The sequence below is a fragment of the Poromitra crassiceps genome (assembly GCF_964638095.1).
Source record: "Poromitra crassiceps genome assembly, chromosome: 12".
NCBI lineage: Eukaryota > Metazoa > Chordata > Actinopteri > Beryciformes > Melamphaidae > Poromitra > Poromitra crassiceps.
Genome location: NC_139632.1, coordinates 39,919,294 through 39,941,757, shown reverse-complemented (window position 1 = coordinate 39,941,757; position 22,464 = coordinate 39,919,294). Strand labels below are relative to the sequence as shown.

The window sequence follows — 22,464 nt, the reverse complement described above, 5'->3', positions numbered from 1 at the left end:
TGGAAACTGATGAACCTCAGTCAGGGTTACACTCCCCGAAAAACAGTGCAGTTCTTGGTAAGAAATACTTTAGTTGCTCAGTTTGTGGCAAATTGTTATGTGGTAAATTGAAGAGACACATGAGAGTTCACACAGGAGAGAAGCCATTTACTTGCTCAGTCTGTGGTAAAAGTTGCAGTCAGAAGGGAGAGTTGAAGGCACACATGAGAGTCCACACAGGAGAGAAGCCATTTACTTGTTCAGTCTGTGGGAAAGGTTGCAGTCAATCTACACACCTGAAGACACACATGATAGTCCACACAGGAGAGGCACCATTTACTTGTTCATGTGGTAAAAGTTGCAGTCAGAAAGGAGAGTTCAAGAGACACATGAGAGTCCACACAGGAGAGAAGCCATTTACTTGTTCAGTCTGTGGTAAATGTTTTGGGCGTAAAGGACACTTGAAGAAACACATTGAGATCCACACAAGAGAATAACAATTTAATTGCTGTCTGTGCTAAAAGCAAGCAAAATAGAAACTTGAAGACACATGAGTTACCACACAGGAGAGAGAAACCCCTTAATTGCTAACCACACAAACAGTTTCACTGGAATTATGTTGCTAGGGAACGTTTGAAACCTAGCAGATTTTCTGTCAGTTATTGTATTAGTATAAACTACAGGAAATAAACTAAATGCCATTTAGAATGTTTATGTTGTCACGTTGAAACATTTGCAGCATGATGTCACATGGGTTCCAGCCACAGAATGCCCGGCCATCTTGGGTCTAGATTTTTTCTTTCCCCCCAAAACCCAACTTTTTAGTGCCTGTTTAATTCTATGGGGGGACTGTTCAACTGTTGAACTCTAACTACTCTTTCATACTTTGTACTACAAACTCCATTCCAGACTTTTTTCACAGTTTTTCTCCCTTCTTCTCCCCAATTGTACTTTGCCAATTTCCCTTGCTGTCCCGGTCATTGCTCCACCTCCTCTGCTGATCTGGGAATAGCCGTAGACTAGCACAATCATGCTTCCTCCGATACATGTGCAGTCGCCAGCCAATTATTTTCACCTGACAGTGAAGTACCCCCCTGTTCCCCTCCCCCCGTACAGGTGCCCCGACTGACCAGAGGAGGCGCTAGTGCAGCGACCAGGACTCATACCCCTACACCCACTTTTAGTATTGACACAAACACACCTTCACACACACCTTCAAACACTTTCACACACACACACACACACACACACACACACACACACACACACACACACACACACACACACACACACACACACACACACACACACACACACACACACACACACACACACACACACACACACACACACACCTCCATGTGGCCATGCCAATGTCAGCCTGCTAGTGAAAACTGTGGCCAGCCGCTGATGGAATTTTTGTAGACCAACTGACCAACAGAGTGATTATCATGCAATATGAGGCGAGTGACCTGATGGTGTTGTTGTCTCCAAGTCTAATAATAGTTCAGTCAGATTCTTACAAAACAATAAATATTGATCATATTGCTCTGAAAACAGCAAACGCACGTCTTTGTTTTGTTGTTGAATAAAATAAAATTGTATTGGCATTTGGCAATTTGCTTGGTTGTGTCTGTGATCAGATGGTCACACTGTGTGCACTCCACGGACTACTTTTACTTGACGCTCCACCCCTTTTTTTGTTGCTGCGAACAGCGTGTTTTTCTTTTTCTTTTTCTTCTTTTTTAACGCTTAATCTGTTTTGGAGATCCTTAAACTGGCAAACGTTTGTGACGAATACAGTCTTGGTTGCATGTTGAAGGCAGGGGGTGGGGGACGTTGAGTTGTTATCCTCCGCCCCACCACAGCTGGCGCTGCAGATAAATTGCCACTTAAAAAAAAGAATCGTGCACTCTCAACCCTGACCCCCCTGTACAGCACTTCCGGTGTACATTGATTTGGGGATGCGGGTATGTGTATTTTTTAGGACAATTGTGTAAAAGTGAAATACATATAACGTTACTTCACTTCTGGAGTGTCTGGTCGGCGTGTTCGCTGTACTGAACACAAACATGGATATCCCTAACCCTCCTGAAGGTCAGCACTGCGCAGTGTTAACGTTACTTAATTTCCATTGAGCGTTAGCTTACCTTACTGCCATGCTACTTGGAGCTCCTGGCTAACGCTACCGCTGCTTTTAGCATTTCACATAGCTAGCGAAATTAGCTAGCGTTAGCTAGCTGTTCAAACTAGCGTTAGTACCGTACTTTAAAAAAGACGGCCACGCACCTAGGTAACTTAATGTGATAACGCTAATTGATAAATCAGTGAATGTGTTATGTTGCGGTTTGTGCTTGTGAACAGTCATTTCCTTGTCCATTTATTTAATTATTTATTTATTTTAGCTCTCACAGCTAACCCTCATTCATTTTCCATTGGGTTTCCCTTCACTTGCTGTTTCTGGTGTTATCAAATCTCTGAAAAGTCACATAAAGGGTTCCCACGGGTCCTTGAAATTCTTGAAAGTTTGTGAATTTGAAAAATCGAGGCCTTAAAAGTTTTTGAAAATAGACATGGGTCATTGAAAGCATAGATTGAAAGTGCTAGCCTGGCTTCGAAGCCACGCCCACTCCACAGTGGTTCCCCTGTGGATTGTATTATCAAATCCAATGTAGGTCAAATATATAGTATATTTAATGTGTGTGGTCAGAATAAAAACACTAAAGTGGACCACCTAGTGCTTCCTCTAGAATGTAGAATGAAAAGTGTATGTAACATACTGTAGCGAACCGGGGTCTGGGTGGATAAAGCGAGTACGTTGGTCCTTGGCCAAAGGGATTGTCCCTTTGGTCGGAACGTCTTGGGCTTGTAAGTTGGAGACCTCGGGTTCGAAACCAGCCTCGCCTGTGCCGTTACAATACATACACTTTTCATTCATATCCATTTGGGCTGTGCCGAATAGTTTAAATATTCAAATATTCGTTCATAATGCTGACATTTGAATTTAAAAACCAGCGTTTGAATGCTCAGTTCAGTGCACTTTGCAGTATCCTTCTGTTAGTGTGTGGCTGGCTTGTGTGTTTGTGTTTATCTTTAATAGCCAGCATATTGTGAATGGTGATGATTGAATGAGAAATATTGGTGGAGAACATCAATAGAATGTTTGAATGTGGAATATATATATATATATATATATATATATATATATATATATATATATATATATATAGTATACAACCCCAACCCCAAGTTCTCCATGGTCGGCCATTAAAAGCATAAGTACTGCTAGAGAAAGTGTGCCCCCCCCCACCAAAACAAAACACTGACTTTTACAAAGAAATGTAGGTGAAACACTGCCACTCAACTCTTTATGAGGCAAAGATGACCATGGATTTTAATTTTTTATATTCCTTTTTTTTATTTTTTGCTTTCCTGTGTTCTGTTTCCTGTGGTAGACACATCACCACCTACTTTTATCTTCTTTTTCCCCTGATGCAGATCAAGAGCTGAGGAATGTGATTGACAAGCTGGCCCAGTTTGTATCTCGAAACGGGCCGGAGTTTGAAAAGATGACGATGGAGAAGCAGAAGGACAACCCCAAGTTCTCCTTTCTCTTCGGCGGGGAATACTTCGGCTACTACAAGTGCAAGCTTGCCATCGAGCAACAGCAGCGTATGTAGTTAAAGAGACAATCCATCCCAAAACTGAAGCTGTATAAAGATATTTGTGTTTTCTGTGAGTGTTAGTTCTGTCCCTCCACTAGAAAGCTGAGAGTCAAGGCTGGAATCAACAGAGAAAATCTGCAGCTCACAATGATTTTTCATGACTTCGCCAATCCTAACACCTGGCTTGAGCACCTTCATCAAGAGATTCTGAGCTCTGTTAACAAATCTAGAATTAATTGTCCAAGATCACAGGAATAACATGAATTTTGAGTTTTAGAGTGGATTTTCCCTTTTGTTGATAAGCCTTCAAAGCCTCCTATAGTAGTGCAGTGTTTCCCCTACCACTCTACAGGCCTGGCCGGCCCGCCAGGCTGATGCCCTCGCCAGGCCAGAAGAGGAAATGCAAAAACAAAACAAAAGATCCCCCGCTCCCTCCTCTACCCAAAATTTCAATAATATCAATAATCCAACAATACTGGTGTTAACAGTGTTGACAGTAATAGAAGATGCCAAATCATTCAAAACAATAAGCATTTTGCTTTTAGGACCATCGTGCCAGCGTGCGGCGCTGTTCCAAAACGTGTCAACGTGTGTCGTTGCCTGGGAAACGCACATCCCATAATACAACTGTTCTCATCACATCCCATTAGTATGATGATACTTGGGATGCCATTGCGAGCATAAATGCGAACAGGTTAGCTAAAAGTTTAGCGTCGCCAGCGAGGGCCCACACCGTTGCGGTCTGGGTACGTTTCGAAATCCCTCCAGGCCTGAAAAATGTTCTAGGGGAAACACTGTGTAAGTGTCTCTACTCTCTACCAAGCCTATGTGTTTAGCCACACTCTTTGAGTTCGTTCTGCAGGCTAGTTTAATGTCTACTACTAACATGTTTCAACTTTGGTCTGCAGAGTCTGTGTGAGAAGCAGTACAACCACAAACTACCATTCATCCAGCAGGTTATCTTTTCACAGCGGGGCCAACCGGAGCTTAGCAGAGCTGAAAGGATTATATATCACAGTTGGGATGGAAGGCGCACTTGTTTCTTTGAAACAATAGCCTGACTCTGTAATCAGTGGTGTTGGAAACAAGATCCAAAACCACATGACACTGATCTACACGACTCAGTGACATAAACACTGCCTAGTCCTTTCTAGCCTTATACGAGGAGGGATCAGCCAAGCAGCATTTTTGTAAACTAACCGCGTTTCCGGGTGGAAACGGCAATGGAACCCTATGGAGCCAGCCTTGAGTGCTCACTCTAGCTCCAGCAGTGCGGTGTAAAATTTAAAAACTGCGACAGTTCACACAACTTTAACACGATGTGCATAATACTATATATCAAACTCTTGAGCTACTTCTGCTCTCACTCAGAATGTCAAAATATAAGCGATGTCATGTATAGTTTTTGAGATATTAACGTTTGTTTGGCACAACTCTTACTAGTTAACTGCTGCGGTTCCGGGTGTTTTGCGGTGATTTGTTGTTGTTGTGACGTCACGTCGCTGATCCCTCGTATAGGGGAAACTAGGCTAACTTGGTAGCCTAGGCCGAAAGAAAATGGCCTAACTTATGACCTAACCATTTATATTTATTCATTCATCCAAGCCTCTTCTGGACTAAGTGAAATGTTCTGTGTGCTTATATATCGGTCGTAATTGATACAAGGAGGCCAGACTTGAATATTTCCTGGCTTGCTAGCTAGGAACTATATCAGTAGCTAATGTAACGAGCATCTCTACACCTGACGGCGCAGACACACTGGAAATGGAAGGGACACAGCACGTCACGGAAGCGTCGAGCAGGAGCCTGGCCATTCACACCAGAAGCGCTCTGTTTTGCTCCACTGCACGCGGCCGCTCACGTCAAAAATAAACCAGACGCGGAACGATCCGGTATGATTGGTCTAGTAGTCTGTTAAGACTCCGAAATGAAACTGCCTGCGCTTCGGCTTGCTTCCACGTCGGACCCGTTTCCAGTGTCTGCACGGTTAGATGTCTTTGTTGCAGGTGCAAAAGTAGAAAATATCAATTCATAAAAAAGTCTGTGCAACGACTGCATTGCAAATCACCACTGTATTTATGACAATAAGCATGCTTTCACCCAGTGAGCAACATGATCAATAAGTCACTAGAAGTCTTTCATTTGTTTTTATTTTGTATTATTATTTATTTATGGGTTTTTCAGGTTTACAAATTAAACAGCATATTACAAACAAAGCACACGTACATCTCAAAAAAGTAAATGTTAAATTTACTGATTTATTTCCTGTTTATTTTCTATTAATGCTATGTAACATTATGAAAGGCAGTTAGCATAACCTTGCAGCTGCACGTGACCACTAGCTAGATGGAATCAGAGCCTCTTGCCTACCCACAATCTGTCAGGATAGAGCAACCGTCATCCAAGTTGCTCACAGTGTGAACTCGCAGTGAGGTTTCAGTCAGTATGCCATTATTGGCACACTCCAATGATGGTCAAATTACCTAAAGTAAATACAGTGTTCTACAGTGTTGCATGGAATGTAATGCCGCCTAAATGCATTAAAGTTTGCTTTTCTCCACATAGATCCCTTGGCCCACGATGGGGAGGAGTATAAGGCTGAAGGTATTTATTTGGAACCAGCTTTGTCAGATGAATTTGAAATAACAGTTGGAAAGTCACTTTTTCTGCACATTCTGTTGCTGGACATTATATCACACCTGTGCTTGAAAGCTTACACTTTTCAGTTGCATTTTTCATGTCTGTATATTTTTGTGTGTGTATGTTTTTCTTTTTGAGTTTTGACCATTTTTGGACAAGATTGAAGATATCTCTGGGTTATATAATTGATGGATTAAAAATGTGCAGGACGGCTCCTCCAGCCTGGTCACTTGTCTTTGAGCAAGGCCTGGTTTGATGCATCAGACTCTGATTTTCACAAAAATCTGGGATCTTGGGGTTGTATCAATAATAATTTATCTCCCTACTCTTTGGAAAAAGAAACGGTATGGGGTGGTTGGCAGGGGGTTGATGAGGATATGATTTCCAGTGTTGAAGTATAATGGAAGATTTGGAGTTGGAAGATTTCATTATTGCGATTTGTATATTTTAGTTTTTGTTTAGAATAATTGTGCAGCTCTACTGTAGTTGTCTGGTCTAATGTGCTCTGTTTTTGGAAACCTCGTCACTTCGTTATTTTCTGGTTTTGGGTTGCATGTACCGGTACAATTAATTCCCTGTTGTTCTATTCTGCTTTGCTCCTGGACAATTTCATCTGCTTGCTGTAGGCTATATAAGCCTATTTACATCTTATTTTACTTTTATTGTAAACTGACAAAACAACATCAATTCTGCCTTTACATGATACACCCAATGCATCTTTCTCTACATCAGCTCAGCACTCGCACAACATGGAGCCTTTGAATAGCAGCCCTGAAAGCTAGGCTCAGCTTAGCACACCTCCGTCAGGCGCTCACTCTCGCTGCTGTTTGTTTTGCAGACATGTACATGCCGGGAGCCAACGACGTGGCCGACGTCCCGCCTCCGGGCATGTCCATCATCGCTCCGCCTCCCATCCCTCCACCGGCCACGCCCTCTGTGGAAGAGCTCATCCAGCAGAGCCAGTGGAATCTGCAGCAGCAGGAGCAGCATCTGCTCACCCTCAGACAGGTACAGAGCAGCTTAGACTGAGATCAGTATTTTTGCTTTGAAGCTGTCCATAATCAATATCACAAAGTACAAGTATTCACTGTTTTTCACCAGTATTTTTGCGGAATCGTGTAGAACAGCGGTTCCCAAACTTTTCCACTTGGAAAAAAAAAAAAAAAAAAACGGCCCACACCCAACCGTAAACAGAGGCCAAATAATGTGTGGTCAGAGCACTTTTAATTGTAATAGTAAAAGGAGCTGTCCATCACCATCACACATAAATCAGAAACTAAAAGTGAGGGGCTGTCTACAATAGGGTAATTAATGAGTAATTGATTACAAATTAAAGATATCATTCAACAATGGAGAAATGCACTCTCATACATCATAATAATAATATTAAAAAAAAAGTTCATGAAGATCGATCGTACTGTTTTGCAAATGATCCGGCAGCCCACTTGCAATACCTTTTTGGCCCACCAGTGGGCCCCCAGCCCACAGGTTGGGAATGGCTGGTGTAGTATAGAATAATTAAGTTGCAAATGAGCACAAATACACGGTCTGTCTGTTGTTTGCCAGACTGTCACCCCACAGTGACAAGCCATTTCATACCCAACTGGTTTGGCTACTTACTGTTGTCAGCATGAATAACTCATGTTCTTGCTAGGAGGTGTCCACTCCAAGGTGTTGAGGTGAGTGGCTGATTGATATGACTTGACTGATCCGTTTTTCTCTGCTCTTCTCCACGTAGGAGCAAGTGACGGCAGCCATAGCCCTGGCGATGGAACAGCAGACCCAGAAACTGCTGTCGGAAACTCAGCTGGACGTCTCGGAGTTTGACAACCTGCTGCAGCCCATCATAGACACCTGCACTAAAGACGCCATCTCTGTAAGCCCACAGTGTCACAGCTTGATTGAGTGTTGCCACTGGTTATGTGCATAGATTCTTAAAACAGTGGGACTGTAAAATAACCTCCATCGCCATGACTCTCTCTGTACGTGTCTCGCTCTCAGGCCGGTAAGAACTGGATGTTCACTAACGCCAAGGCTCCAGCCCACTGTGAACTGATGACGGCACATCTCCGCAACCGCATCATCGCTGACACAGCGCACTTTGAGCTCCGCCTACATCTCATCTATCTGACCAATGACGTCCTCCATCACTGGTAGACATACATAAATACACGCACACACACCCACCCAACCTAATGTCTGGGTCAGTTCAGTCCTAATCTCAGAAAACCAGAATTTTCGGCAGCTCATTAGTCATTATATCCGTGTTGTAACGCGTGCTGTGTTGCATTGTGTCCTGGCAGCCAGCGGAAGCAGCAGCGGGACTTGCTGGCAGCGCTGCAGAAGGTGGTGGTTCCCATCTACTGCACCAGCTTCCTGTCCGTAGAGGAAGACAAGCAGCAGAAGATCACCAGGGTAAACGGACAGACATCGAAACAGCATTTAGACCATGGGACATTAAAACTCTCCACTGAAACCTATAATATAATAACAATAAAACAAAACATATTCATGTATACTTACCAGATGTGATGTTTTTTTACCAACACAGATACATAGTAGACTTTCTGCTGGTTCTACTGTGTTCCTTTTATTAAAACTGAAATGAAAGAAAAAAAACCTCAATCCAAAGTTATGTTTTCCCTCTTTCCCATCCTCTCCCTCTCCAGCTCTTGCAGCTTTGGGAGAAGAACGGCTACTTTGATGAAGTGACCATTCAGCAGCTCCAGAACCCAGCACTGGGCCTGGGCCAGTACCAGGTGAGAGGACCAAGGCTCATTGAGGGTTATTCCCTCTTAACACTGCTCCACTCTCTCCCTTGCAGACTCTGTCATTTGACTGATCTGTGCCTCTCCGCCAGGCGTCTCTGATAACGGAGTATGCAGCGATGGTGCAGCCGGTGCAGCTGGCCTTCCAGCAGCAGATCCAGGCCTTGAAGACGCAGCATGAGGACTTTGTGACCAGTGTGAAGCAGCCGCTGCCGGCCGCCGTGGTCCAGCTGCCTACCCCTGCTGAGACTGACAGGGCCTCACCCATGGCCTCACAACCTGGTTAGAACACACACACATTTCACAACATACTTTGTGTGTGTGCCATGCATGTACGTGCGTTTGTGCTGTAACATATTGGTCTTCGTGTGTGTGTGTTGCGAGCAGCAGATGTGAAGGCCTCCATGTCCGTCTCAGGCCCTCCTCCAGGGGAATTTGATGGACCCTCGTCTAGACAGCAGGACCCCAGCAACCCCCCAGACATCCCCTCTAACAAGCCCAACTGGTACGATCCCCAGCACATGGGCCCCTGGAACCCCAACCAGCCGGTAAGAAGCTGTTCCAGAAGAGCTGTGCCAGAATGTGTCTAGACGATGATATGTGAACTGGTATATGTCAACCTCAGAAGGATTCATAGCAGCATTTTGCATTGTGAACTATCGTGAACTATCATGACTAAAGGCATATCGGGCCAAAGAAAAAGCATTTCGTGAGGTGCGAGTGTTGTGGGAGCGTAAAGTAAACCCTACATAAGTCCGGACTTGGACAAGAGGCCACTCTCATGTCTTCTGTTACCTTTCTTCTCCCAGCCTCCATTTGACCCGAATCAGCCCCCACCTGGCTGCCCTCCCTGGAACAGCCATGAGGGCATGTGGAACGATCAGAGGGACCAAGGGAATTGGAGCGGAGGCCCGCCCCGGGAAGGAGGCCCCTGGAGCGGGCCGGGTGGCTCCGACTCTGGCCCCCCGTCCTGGAACTCCCAGTACGACCAGCAGCCGCCGTGGGGGAACCATCCTGACCAGCCCCCGCCCTGGGGCCAGAGGGAGCCCCCGTTCCACCCGCGCATGCAGGTACGTGTTGGACGTTTGGTCTGGTCTGCCTTCTTTCTTTTCACTACAATGTAATGTAACGTCATGAGAATCAGCTTTATGCGTCAGGTTTCCGTGACATGTACCGTACTAGATATTGATTGAACTTGGTGAGTTATTACCGCATTACTGTTTTTATTTACGTTTTGATTATAGACTGAGTTTTCAATACACACACTTTCCTTACGTGACATTTATCCTCTTATCTTTGCCCCTTTCCCCCTTCTTATCCCCTTCACCTTCATTTATTTTAATACCTGTATTGTTTTGCTGTCTACAACATATTCTCTACTTATAGAGAGCCAAAGTGGAACGTCACTTCCTGCTTCAGCACTGTACCAGAGATTTTCATCCGCCATTTATTTCCCCATAGACATTTCGTATAAATGCGTATAAAAAGAGTTTTACGGTACAGATATATTTAGAAACAGGAGAGATCGCATAACATTTCACTTGGACCAAAATGTAAAAAAAATCGGGTATTTATATGAATGTCTATGGGAAAATAAATTGTGGAAGAAAATCTCTAATACACTACGGAATGAGGAAGTGACGTTCACTTTGCCTCCCTATTGCTATCTCTACATCCTATTCTTGATTTGTTGATTTGATTACTTGACCTGCTCATGCAAGGATGCAATTTCCACTCACAGATCCTTAAACTTTAATCGCTCTTACAATTTGCATGTTGTTGACTGTATGTTTCGGCCTCAAACCCCATTTCTGCAGAGACCCCCCCACTTCAGAGGCCCCTTCCCTCCCCACCAGCAGCCGCCTCCCTTCAACCAGCCCCCGCCGCCACACCACAATTTCGGACGCTTCCCGCCACGCTTCATGCAGGACGACTTCCCCCCCAGACACCACTTCGACCGGCCGCCGTACCCCCCGCACCGCTTCGACTACGCCCAGGGAGACTACCCCGGAGGTCCCGACAGAGGTGGAGACTCGTGATTAGTATCCGCACTTGAGTAGAGCCGTTTAGAGCAATTGCTTTTCATTTCTGCACTTACATCTCCGTGTGTATTCCAATCATTTAACCATCTCTGTGTTCCACCAGATATGGGTCCTCCTCCCCACCACCATCCCAACCAGAGGCCCCCTCCTCCAGGCATGGGTGCTGAGCATCCTCCCTGGGGTGGTGGTGGTGGTGGTGGTAGGGATGGTGGTGGTAGGGATGGTGGTGGTGGTAGGGATGGTGGTGGTAGGGATGGTGGTGGTAGGGATGGTGGTGCTGGCGGCGGCGGTGGAGGAGGTGGCAGCGGAGGTGGCGGCGGCGGCGGCGGCGGCAGCGGTGGTGGCCAACACCCGGATTTCGGACCACCACCCCATGGCTTCAACGGCCAGTCTCCCCACATGCGTCACAGGCAGCCACCGGTCCACGACGACCCCAGTCTGGTGCCCAACGTACCCTACTTCGACCTGCCGGCCGGCCTCATGGCTCCGCTGGTTAAAGTAAGTCACACATTATGTCGAATGGACACCGAATTGTATTGATTCACGACTGCCAAAGTAGCTTGTCGGATAGAGAAGACTGATTCTAGATCGACCAAAGTGGCTGTTGCATGTCCCCTCTTGTCTTTGTGTGTTGCTCAGCTTGAGGACCATGACTACAAGCCTTTGGATCCTAAAGACATCCGGCTGCCCCCCCCCATGCCCCCCAGCGATCGCCTACTAGCTGCTGTAGAAGCTTTCTACAGCCCCCCGTCCCACGACAGACCCCGAAACAGGTACACACTCCTGCACTAATATATGTATGTGTGTATGTATATACAGTATATATAAGGCTGCAACTAGACTCAAACTGAAGGTGTGATTTGGACATCTGCAATATCTAAATTGCTGAAGACTGCAGTTGATATGGTCGTAGTTCATGGTATCCGCAGGTCCTTAAAAAGTCTGAAATGATCTAAATATAAGCCCTTAATTTATTAACATTCACCATGCAAGACATTTCCCCCCATCACATTTTGATTTAAGACATAGTACAGTTCAATTGAATTCAAAGTAACTGACTTTAATTTGACTTTCTCAAACCTGCAGATATGCTGTTCTCTATTTTATTGTAGTCACATCAAAAGGGTCTTAAATATAATCAATGAAACTTGCAGACACTGTTATTGAATATTATCCGCTGCTAATGAAGACACACTGGTCGTTAAACAGGGTATCAGTAGTTGCGTAGCACCAGCAGCAATAGCCACAAGCAGTGCTGCAAACAGGCATCTGTATAGTGCTGCTAGCCATAGAGAGAAGTGGCCGTTGGACACGAGACTTACAGCTGGCTGTGGTTTGTTCCTCTACCAGTGAAGGCTGGGAACAGAACGGACTGTACGAGTTCTTCAGAGCCAAGATGAGAGCCAGGAGGAAAAAGGGACAGGAGAAACGCAGCAGGTGAGCACACGTTCACATCTTTCTATCTAGCCATCCTCTCGATCTGTATCTCTTTCTGACACGCACACGTTCACATCTTCTTTCTATCTAAGCATTTGCTCTGCCTCCTCCCAGTGTGCGTGGAAACATCTAAGCATTTGCTCTGCCTCCTCCCAGTGTGCAGCGTGGAAACAGTCAGTCCAGGAGTCGCTCTCGCAGCAGAGGGAGGTCGTCGTCCCGCTCGAGCTCTCACTCCTCCAAGTCGTCCAGGTCGCACTCCCGCTCGTCCCGCTCCCGCAGCCGCTCCCGCTCCTACTCACGATCCAGGTCAGTCAACACCCACAATGATGCACAGACCTACTGGGAATTTATCTTTGTCTAAGAAAATATGTCAACTGCCGTACCTTCCCTAAAATCACCGCTTTCCATTGACTTTCATGTCAAATAGGCAATGGCAGTGTGAAAAAGGCTGAACAACCCCTCTCTCTCTCTCTCTAGGTCCAGGAGTAGATCCGGGTCGTCTCGGAGTCGCTCTCGCTCCAGATCCCGTTCCCATTCTCAGTCACCCGCCAAGAGACCCGCTGATGCCCCCAAATCCCGCAGCTCCTCTCCACCACCGTAAGTCCTCCTGACTCCACTTTCGTCACGTACCTCTTTATCTATGCTGTGCTGCAGTGTCCATCATTACTCCGCCTGCTCTCTCTCTCCAGCTCCACGTCAGGTCTGGGCGCCACCCCCGCCAAAGCTATCCCCAATTCCAGGCTAGGGGAGGAGAACAAGGGCCATCAGCTGCTGATGAAGATGGGTATGCCTGTGCTTACTTTTTTATTTTTATTTTTTTTAGGTTACAGGACGGACCAACCCAGTCTTTATTTGTCACAATGCACCAATGCATGCACATACGCATTACACACACACACACACACACTTAAAGGCGATGTGAAATTTGTTCCCTGACCTCCGCACTTTTCCCATTCTGGCTCATCCTCCACGGGCTGGCCAGGAGCGGTGGGCAGCTGCAGTGAAGCGCCCATTTCTTGCAACATGTAATATTCCATATCACTTTTTCAGGCTAAGATTTTAAGAGGGGGGATTTTTCATTTTCTATGCTATTTCATCCTTAGTTAGCTCCAAATATCCCCAAATGTATGCTGTTGTGTTGAGTTGAGCATAATTGAAACATGTCAGTTATGTATAAACAAAGCATAACATTGTCTGACAGGGGGTAGATGCCTGACAAAACACACGTCATTACCGTAAGTGACGCAATTCAGTCAATGCAGTCAACACAAAAAACATACCATAATGGGAAAAATATCGAATAAACGCCCCAGCGTTTATTATGCTAAATCGGGTCAGACCCCTGGCGGTTAAAGGAGACCCGGCGGCAGATAGAATCCTGGCGAGTATTAGAAGAAATACGGTATATCAATGACTTTCAATCCCTGAGCCGTCGACACACAATCGATAATTACCATTCCACTTCTTCTGGTTACCCTCACAGATTTAACCACCCCCACCTTCTTCTTCACAAACCTTCCTACATCGTGTGGGTTACTGAAAACTCTGTCATCCTTCCTTACTGCTTTCATTCCAACAAGAAAGTGACCCGACCTCTCGTTCCTCACTTTCTTCACTTGCCAACTACGATCGCTCGAGACACTAGAAAGACTTTTCTGTTTATTCTCCAGCCCTCTTGAATATCATCCATTTCAATTTCGCTCTCTGCTTCAGGGTCCGACGCCATTTCCGGTTTCCGCCATCCGTGCTCCTCTAAACACATTTCACTTCCTACGCGTTCTTCACAATCAGAAAGTGTCCCGTTACTTTGTCAGAGGACAGATTTTAATATGAAGGAGCTGCAACAAGAAATGGAGTTGCATCCTGGTAAATTCAATGCTCCGGGACGGAGCATCAAAGTTACATGGTGCAGTAACAGGCCTTCGGGGCACGGAGTGGGAATGATAGAGGTGCCATTGTCCCTATTAGAAGTCAGTATAGTGTACTGACTGGTACTTGATGGTATACTGAGTATACCATAAAATGATTTAAAAGCTGTTCTATTACGGTAAAAAAAGTTCACTGTCTTAAATGTAATTGACTGGTAAGGGATGGACTATAGCAAAGTGGCAATGACTACACATTTTCAGTTTTTCACCGTTACTGTACTTAAATATGCAAAATACTTTGAACTCTCTATCACCCCCCTGTCATATTTTCTTTTTGATACCATGTTTGTTTACCTTGTTTGTAACAGATTTCTTGCTTTCCTTCCATTCATGTTTTGTGTCGTCCCATGTGTAGGCTGGAGTGGTTCGGGGGGTCTGGGGGCCAAGGAGCAGGGCATCCAGGACCCCATCAAGGGAGGAGACATCAGGGACAAGTGGGACCAGTATAAAGGAGTGGGGGTGTCACTGGACGACCCTTACGAGAACTACCGTAGGAACAAGAGCTACAACTTTGTTGCCCGCATGAAGGCACGCGAGGAAGGTACGACACTCTAGTGATTTTTTTTTTCACACAATAAAAAGAGAAACGGATAAAAATGTAAACAGGAAAATAATGTGCAGGTAGAGACAAGAAACCCTGGAAGGGCTTATTTAGGGGTCTCTACCTCAGAAAACCAAATAATAATAATCTGTACAAAGCATACAATCCAACAGAAACAAATAGACAAAGAAAAGTACCGTAAATAACAGTAGTTAGAGAGGATTAGTCACTGTTGTGGGATCAGGATCAGTCTGTTGACACGACTCAAATGTTCTGATTGAACACTGTTTAGATTACAGTCTGTCAAATGGAGTAATAATTGCACAACAAAATGTTAACAATAATTTTCTTTTTCTTCAGTCAATCGGGAAACTCCGGAGGCCCCTCCCGCAGAGTGATGTCATCAAAATGCGTCAAACAACCACCTCCCTACCCTCAACCGGGATCCAGATCCTTCTGTCATCATCTGTTTTTAGAGCCGGAACACCGGTGTTGTTGTCAGCAGTCCCAAGTCCTTTCTTATTCCTCAGAAATCAATGCAGTCGGTCATACCCATACAACCTAGCACTGTCAAACTAGTGAAGCAGTACAAACTCTTTTCACTCTCTGCAGGATCAACAAAGTTCCCAAACCCGGGTGTGTTTTTCCACAGACTTTGTTTGCCGTGTATAAATAGTGGAACAGCACAGTTAAAAATGACAAAAGATGGTCCACACTTAAAATGTAGTCTGTGGTTCTCAGCCTTTTTGGCTTCAGTACCCCCTTTTCTCTCATTTCTGAATCCATGTACCCCCTTTACCCGATTACATTTTGCTTAGAAAACTGCAAGAGGATATGAGTTATGAGGTATATGAGGGTATGAACATAACATCACAAAATAAATGGAGTGAAAGAGTTGCACTTAGTACCTCCTGAGCAGATGTATTTTAACATTTATTTTTATGATTTATTCTTACATTTTTACATTTTCCCCTTTGTCTCAAATACCCCTCCATAGTACCTCCACATACCCCTAGGCCTAGGGGTATGTGTAGCCCAGTTTGGGAACCACTGATCTAGGATTCTCTGCTGATTTTCAATCAGCTTTGTTTCATTACGATGTTGGTAGTAGGTTGAAAATCTGCAAAACCCTCATTTAAGTAAGGCTGTCTTGGACTTAGCCTAAGCATTTCTGTGTATAATTGAAAATAGAAAAAAGTGAAATTCCATAATACTTTTGATGTGGACCATCTTTTTTTTCTTTGCGCACACTGGCCATGACTGACTGACAGGAAGTATTTGATTTTAAATTTAGTTTTACACATCATCATTTTCATCTGTTGCTTCTCCCTCACCACGTCGTTCCATTAAGACAAAAGACAGTCATCACAGAACGTCATGGAACGGTGGCTCTTCTTTTGAATGTTTTTCACTGCTGATAATTGTGATACTTTTTTCATGTCATTTCTTCTCATGCATCAATATGCCAGTTGTAGTACTCTGTTGCTTTTTGTATATAGAAAATAAAACCCCACATAACAAAAACTGTCATAAACATTAAATACAATCTGTCAATTCAGATTAGTTCAACTGTGTGTAGAGGAATAAACGAGTTAAACGATAATGCTCGCTGACAAATCTGTGTGTGCTTTGATTACTTCTAAATTGATCAAAAAAATCCGGTCAACACACAACTAATATTTGATGTCATAATGATAATCATGCGCTTTTATTTTGAAGGCTAAATGGGTCCCATGCATAGACAGCAATGTCTTCTTTTTAACGCCCGCCCTCCTCTGCCTCTGATTGGGTTGGGTTTAGGCAAGAGTGGTGATTGGTTGTGTTTAGGCATGATGATTGACGATTGGTTAAGGTTAGGGTAAGAATAGCAGGGTAAACCAATCGGGGACAGAGTAGGGCGGGTCTTAAGAAAACGTGGGATGAAAAAAACAACACCTTTTCCCCATTTCCTTCCTGCCCCCGTGAACTCAACTTGGTCATGGACGCAAACCAAAGGAAGCTTCTTGCCATCGCTATTTTGCAGCATAGGCTGCAAGCCAAACGCACACGTCGAATCTGGGTACGTGAAGTAAACCAAGCGAGGACCCGGCTGGGAGAGTACCACCGTCTGGTCCATGAGCTGCGCCTGGACAGCGCCCGCTTCCAGCAGTATTTCAGATTGTCTGTGGACCAGTTCGACACGTTGCTGCAGACAGTAGGCCCGCACATCACTGCTATCGAGACCAACTACAGAAAGCCAATCTCCCCATCTCAGCGACACAGTATTTGTCTTCGGTAAGTTTGTCAGAGAGTATTCAAGGCAGGCAAGATGGGATGGTCAGGTGCTTTTGTGACAACAGTGCTGCCGCCATTTTGGACTGAAAAGTCCCTGTTGGCCAATGGGACGACTGCACAGAACCATCATAGCCAATCATATGTTTCCTTGAATTCCTTCAGGCCAAAATGGCGGTTTTGCTGTGCACTGATGTTGCAAATTGCAATGAATGATGGACCTACCTTTTCATTTTGAAGAGTGGGTGGGAAGTATTTATATTGGTCAGACCAATAGAGGGAATGCACGTGACGTCACGGACGCGACAGTCAGTGCGGGTACGCCCACTCAGCTGCGAGAAAACAACGAAAATGGTAAAGTGCTGTTGTGCCATTGACTGTAAAAATAGATTCAACAAGGCGTCGGAGGTATCTTTTTACAGGCTGCTGAAAGCTAATGAAACGGTCCCTGTCTTCTCTGCAGCTATCCAGGGTTTCAATGAGGGCTCATTCATTCTCTGGCTGTGTTTTACCTGCACAGATATAACGTTACATGAGTGATAGTGTTCACTATGAACAAAGCTAGGGACAGCGTATGCTATATTTTTCTTAATAAAAGTTGTAATAAAATAAATATGTACCTCTCCACATACAACCAGAATATCCATTGCTGTCCTCGTTACTTTAATGTCGCCAACAAATCCAGCCTTGAAGTACGACCACGCGTCCAGGCTCTTGTATGCTTTCATGCTTTGGTTTGTGTATTTCCCCGGCGTCGATATTAAGTACATATAAATGTCAGGAAACCCTATTCCTGGCCACATGTCTACGTCCATGGACCACTGGTTCTTTGGCAAGCTGTAAGGGTCACATTCGAGTCCAACTGCCTTTATTTTAAGCAGATAATCGTTTATATTAGCCGTGGTTTCGCTACTACCCCTGGCAGAAGCCACGTTTGTTTTGGAAATTTGACACTCAGTGCTGCTCAGTCCGGCTGAGGGGGCGTGTTCGGGAGGGGGCGTGGCGTCGGTGCATTCCCTCTATATAATTAAATTGAAATGTTCTAACAAAAATATTACGAAAACCCTTAGTTGTATCACTATCCCATCGTCTAGATGTTTTTGGTCTTCATTATTTTATGATCTACAGTGGGGAAAAGCATGGCGAATTTACGATAAATACTGTATAAACAAGTGTCATTCAAGATAATGCATAGGACGAATCAGCGTGACGTCACTTGACACCCAGAAATGCGAACCCCCGCGGCAGTTAATAGTATGAGTTGTGCCAAACAAACGCTAATATCTCAAAAACGATACATGACATCTTATATTTTGACATTCTGACTGAGCGCAGAAGTAGCTCAAGAGTTTGATGTATATATGCAGTTGTGTGAACTGTGGCAGACTCCATATGCTTCCATTGCAGTTGTCATGCAGAGTTTTGCACCCCCGCCGAGAATTGCACCCCCACCATATTTTGGGACTGTTTTAACTTAAAAACAGCGATGCAAATCTCGGCAGGTACAAACTGCCGAGATTTGCACCCCCAGGTATGACAAAATACACACAGTCTTTCAATAAGAAAAACTAATAGTTAATAATAGATAGACGAAATTAACTTGTTTGGATTAGCATTTTGGTAAACAAACCGCGTCACTGGGTGGCAACGGCAATGGAGCCCAAGTGGTGCGAGGCGTGAGTGTCTGCTCTGTTTACATTTAAAAAACTGTGACAGTTCACACGGCTTTAACACGACATGCATATATTATTCATCAAACTCTTGAGCTACTTCTGCTCTCACCATGCCTCTCACTCAGAATGTCAAAATATAAGCGATGTGATGTATAGTTTGAGAAATTAACGTTTGTTTGGCACAACTCATACTATTAACTGCCGCGGGGTTCCGCATTTCTGGGTGTCAAGTGACGTCACGCTGATTCGCCCTATACAAGAATATTCTGGATTGATGTAGCTAACTTTCTAAAAAAAAGCAACTAAAGGTGAGTGTCGAAATAAGTAGGCTATGTTTGATGTAATGCTATACTTTTGTCAAGACAAGATTGGAAATGACATGATGCTGTATGTAACCCAACTTTTTATTATTTTTGGAGAAATTCCATGTTCATAAGAAAAATGGTCAGGATCCAAGCCATCTTTCCTACACTTTATTAATGAGTTTAAACAATATAGCACCATCTTAGACAAAGTTTAAAACAAAAAAGCCCATCACGGGGGAAAGCGCTCTATTCACTCCCATACACCAATGTCATTTTCCTTGAATTAAATATAGCTAAAAGCTGTTGTGTGTTGGGCTGCACAGACAACAATGTAAAAAAAATAGCCAATTAAAGTTTTTTTGTACTCTTGAGCAAAACAAGGAAGCCATTGAGAATTGGCGAGAAGAAAAATGTGGATCAAGCCGTCAAGGAAGTAAGTTGGAGTGTTCATCTTCCAATTCATTTATTTGTTCGATAGGGGACAGGTGTACATTAATGAACATTAAAAAAAAAATGTAAATGCACGACAATTGCAGTCACAGGACTGATTTCCATTGTTAGTCCCCCTGCCAGATGATACAGGCTTAGAGTCCTGATAGGGGTAAAAAGTAACATAGTGCAACAAAAATATATTTAAAATGTAAACACAATACAAAGTGCAAGTATGCAGAGAAATGGTCCTGATAGGGGGAAAAGTAACTTAGTGCAACGAAACAAATTTAAAATGTAAACACAATGCAAAGTGCGTATATATGATCTTTGTTTGCAACACACGACCATGCACTCGACATAGGAGAACGCCAGGATTGGGGGGGGGGGGGGGGGGGTTTTCCCCCGTTTTGGTCATGGTTTCTGAATGATGATGCGCTCCGCAGTGTCTATGGGCTTTGTAAGGTCTGGTTGTGGCTTAGAAAAACCCAAGTAAAATTCATTTAGATAATAAAGTTGAAGTTGTCTGTGTGCATGGGCGGCTGTTGCTGTATTACGACCTCATGGAGCGTATGCGTTGGAGGACATGTTAACATAATGCAACTGTAACATGCAACTTTGTAACGTTTGCCTTTTGTGTAATTTCAGGTATCTTGCCACCGGGGATTCTTACCGATCCATTGCCTACAGCTACAGGGTGGGTGTGTCCACTGTGAGTGGCATCGTCCGGCAAGTATCCCAGGCCATTTGGGATTGCTTAGTGGACGAATTCATGCCGGTACCCAAAGAGGCTGACTGGAGGGTGATTGCAGAGCAATACAAGGAGTTGTGGAACTTCCCAAACTGCATTGGAGCTGTGGATGGCAGACACGTCGTTATCCAGGCTCCAGCAAATTCAGGATCGTTGTACCACAACTACAAGGGGTCCTCTTCTATTGTCCTTTTGGCAGTGGTCGACGCCCGGTACCGGTTCCGCATGTTGGACATAGGGGCATATGGCAGCGACAGAGGCGTACTGTCAAACTCCGTGTTCGGCCAAGCCCTCAGGACCGCAGGGCTGGGCATCCCCCCGGATCAACGTCTCCCAGGTGTGGAGCGTCCCATGCCTCACGTGTTCCTGGGAGACGAGGCCTTCCCTTTGCTGCGCAACCTCATGAGGCCGTATCCCGTGAAAAACCTGCCCAGAGAGCACCGCCTGTACAACGAGCGGCTGGCACACGCTCGGGGGCCCGTGCGGTGTGCCTTCGGCCTACTCGCCGGCCAGTTCCAGATCTTTCAACGGGTGATGGGCGTCGAACCGGTGGCAGCCAAGTTGGTCGTTAAGGCCGCTTGCATTCTCCACAATTTCATGCGGTGGGACCTGACGGAGGACATCCCCCCCGTCAGCGGTGACGGAGCTGGCGAGGGGTTGTTGCCTGTCCAGCGGCTTGGGAGCAACAACTCCACCCGACAGGCTTTCTTCATCCGCAACAAGTTTGCAGAGTATCTCTCCTCCCCTGCTGGCGCCGTCTCCTGGCAGCACCATGTTGTTTGAGGCACCGAGCGACATCATAGAAACTCTGAGCAACTCGGCGGACATGTTTGTGCCACACGGCGGAAGTATGTTTTTATTTATTTGTTTCTTATTATTATCTTATTATTATTTGTTTATGTATATTTGATCGTTTGCAGTTGTTATTTTATGTTGCTTGAATGATTAGTTACATTCTGCTTTTAGTTTGGAATTTGCTGTACTTTTTTTTTGCCTGTATGACCATCTGTTTCACCAACACTGAACATGTCATGCCAACCACTTTTTTGCAGATAAGTACACAAGTCAGTATAGGTTGAGGCCACGTCTCGTCATAGACGCTGGGTTAGCTGGCTCAGCCTGGCTGGGGGCGTGGCCAGGGTGGGGTAAAAACCCCCGTTCTATCCATTCAGCAAAGTTAGAATTTAGCTGATAGCCCAGCCCAGGCAGACACGATCGGGGATTTAACCACCGCAGTAAACGCACATCTGAGCAGACGTCTTGTGTTCTGCTCTAGAACCCCCAAACCTGTAGTTTAAAGCCGCAGCACCGTCTTTTGGTGAGTCAGCACATGAGATATATGCGTGGTTTTACCCCACTCGCGCGCCAGCCATTTCACATTTTGTGGGCGTTCCCAGACTGTCTCTATTAAGAGATGAAATGTGACTCAAAAGTAGCAGTTCAATTTGTGCAAACATGTCATTGTCTACTAGAAAAAAACAATTTGAACATAATTTAGTCCGCTTGGTGGCAGGGACAAAAATGGAGAAATGCTAAACATTAAGGATGATGATTCTACACCAGTAAAGGTGAAACTCAACTATACACATACATACAAACATCTAGAAAATTGATTTGATCCATTAACATACGTAGAAGTTACCTTTTTTTGCAAGTTAAAAGTACACAACCATGATATCAAATACTGTGCAACCTTTAAAGGATGGCTTTACCAATAATCAACCCACTTTATCCCACTAATCTGGGTAATATAAGCACATGGGCAGTGTTTACCTTCTCAATGGGAGATCTCCATGAGGAAAACAGAGTAAACACTGCCCATGTGCTTACATTACTGAGATTACTAATGATACAAAGTGGATTGATTGGTAAAAACCATCCTTTAATAACCTCTTGCATTGCACCGTAACACAGGCGTTACGTTTCAGATTTTTTACTGCTCATCTGTCATTAACGTGATGAATTACCGTAGGTGGTTAATTCTGAACAATGCTGTTCATGCTACATACCAAGTTAATTGTCTGAATCTTGTGCA

General features: G+C 44.7%; 2 protein-coding genes across 2 annotated transcripts; both read left to right on the top strand.

Moving 5' to 3' along the window:
- The first annotated feature begins 1,936 nt into the window (after positions 1–1,936).
- cherp (calcium homeostasis endoplasmic reticulum protein) lies at positions 1,937–16,597 on the top strand. The gene is made up of 20 exons (XM_083648382.1): positions 1,937–2,076; positions 3,478–3,651; positions 6,210–6,248; positions 7,123–7,292; positions 8,023–8,160; positions 8,286–8,437; positions 8,588–8,699; positions 8,954–9,043; positions 9,145–9,334; positions 9,440–9,600; positions 9,862–10,122; positions 10,870–11,077; positions 11,198–11,592; positions 11,734–11,867; positions 12,445–12,531; positions 12,688–12,837; positions 13,009–13,128; positions 13,221–13,315; positions 14,815–15,000; positions 15,361–16,597. Exons 1-20 carry the CDS (start codon positions 2,052–2,054, stop codon positions 15,396–15,398), a joined length of 2,925 nt encoding a protein of 974 aa, XP_083504508.1. The 5' UTR covers positions 1,937–2,051; the 3' UTR covers positions 15,399–16,597.
- Positions 16,598–16,978: 381 nt separating this feature from the next.
- LOC310786221 (uncharacterized protein) lies at positions 16,979–21,212 on the top strand (the record flags this gene model as incomplete). Its single annotated transcript, XM_083647389.1, has 2 exons — positions 16,979–17,274; positions 20,327–21,212. 2 exons carry the CDS (start codon positions 16,979–16,981, stop codon positions 21,210–21,212), a joined length of 1,182 nt encoding a protein of 393 aa, XP_083503515.1.
- Between the last annotated feature and the right edge of the window lie 1,252 nt (positions 21,213–22,464).

Bases quoted from the DNA above. Each gene is read 5' to 3' on its own strand.
- cherp (XM_083648382.1), top strand. From the start codon at position 2,052: ATGGATATCCCTAACCCTCCTGAAG. The intron at 8,438-8,587 runs GTAGACATACAT...GTGTCCTGGCAG, and splicing joins AATGACGTCCTCCATCACTG to CCAGCGGAAGCAGCAGCGGG. The intron at 10,123-10,869 runs GTACGTGTTGGA...CCATTTCTGCAG, and splicing joins CGTTCCACCCGCGCATGCAG to AGACCCCCCCACTTCAGAGG.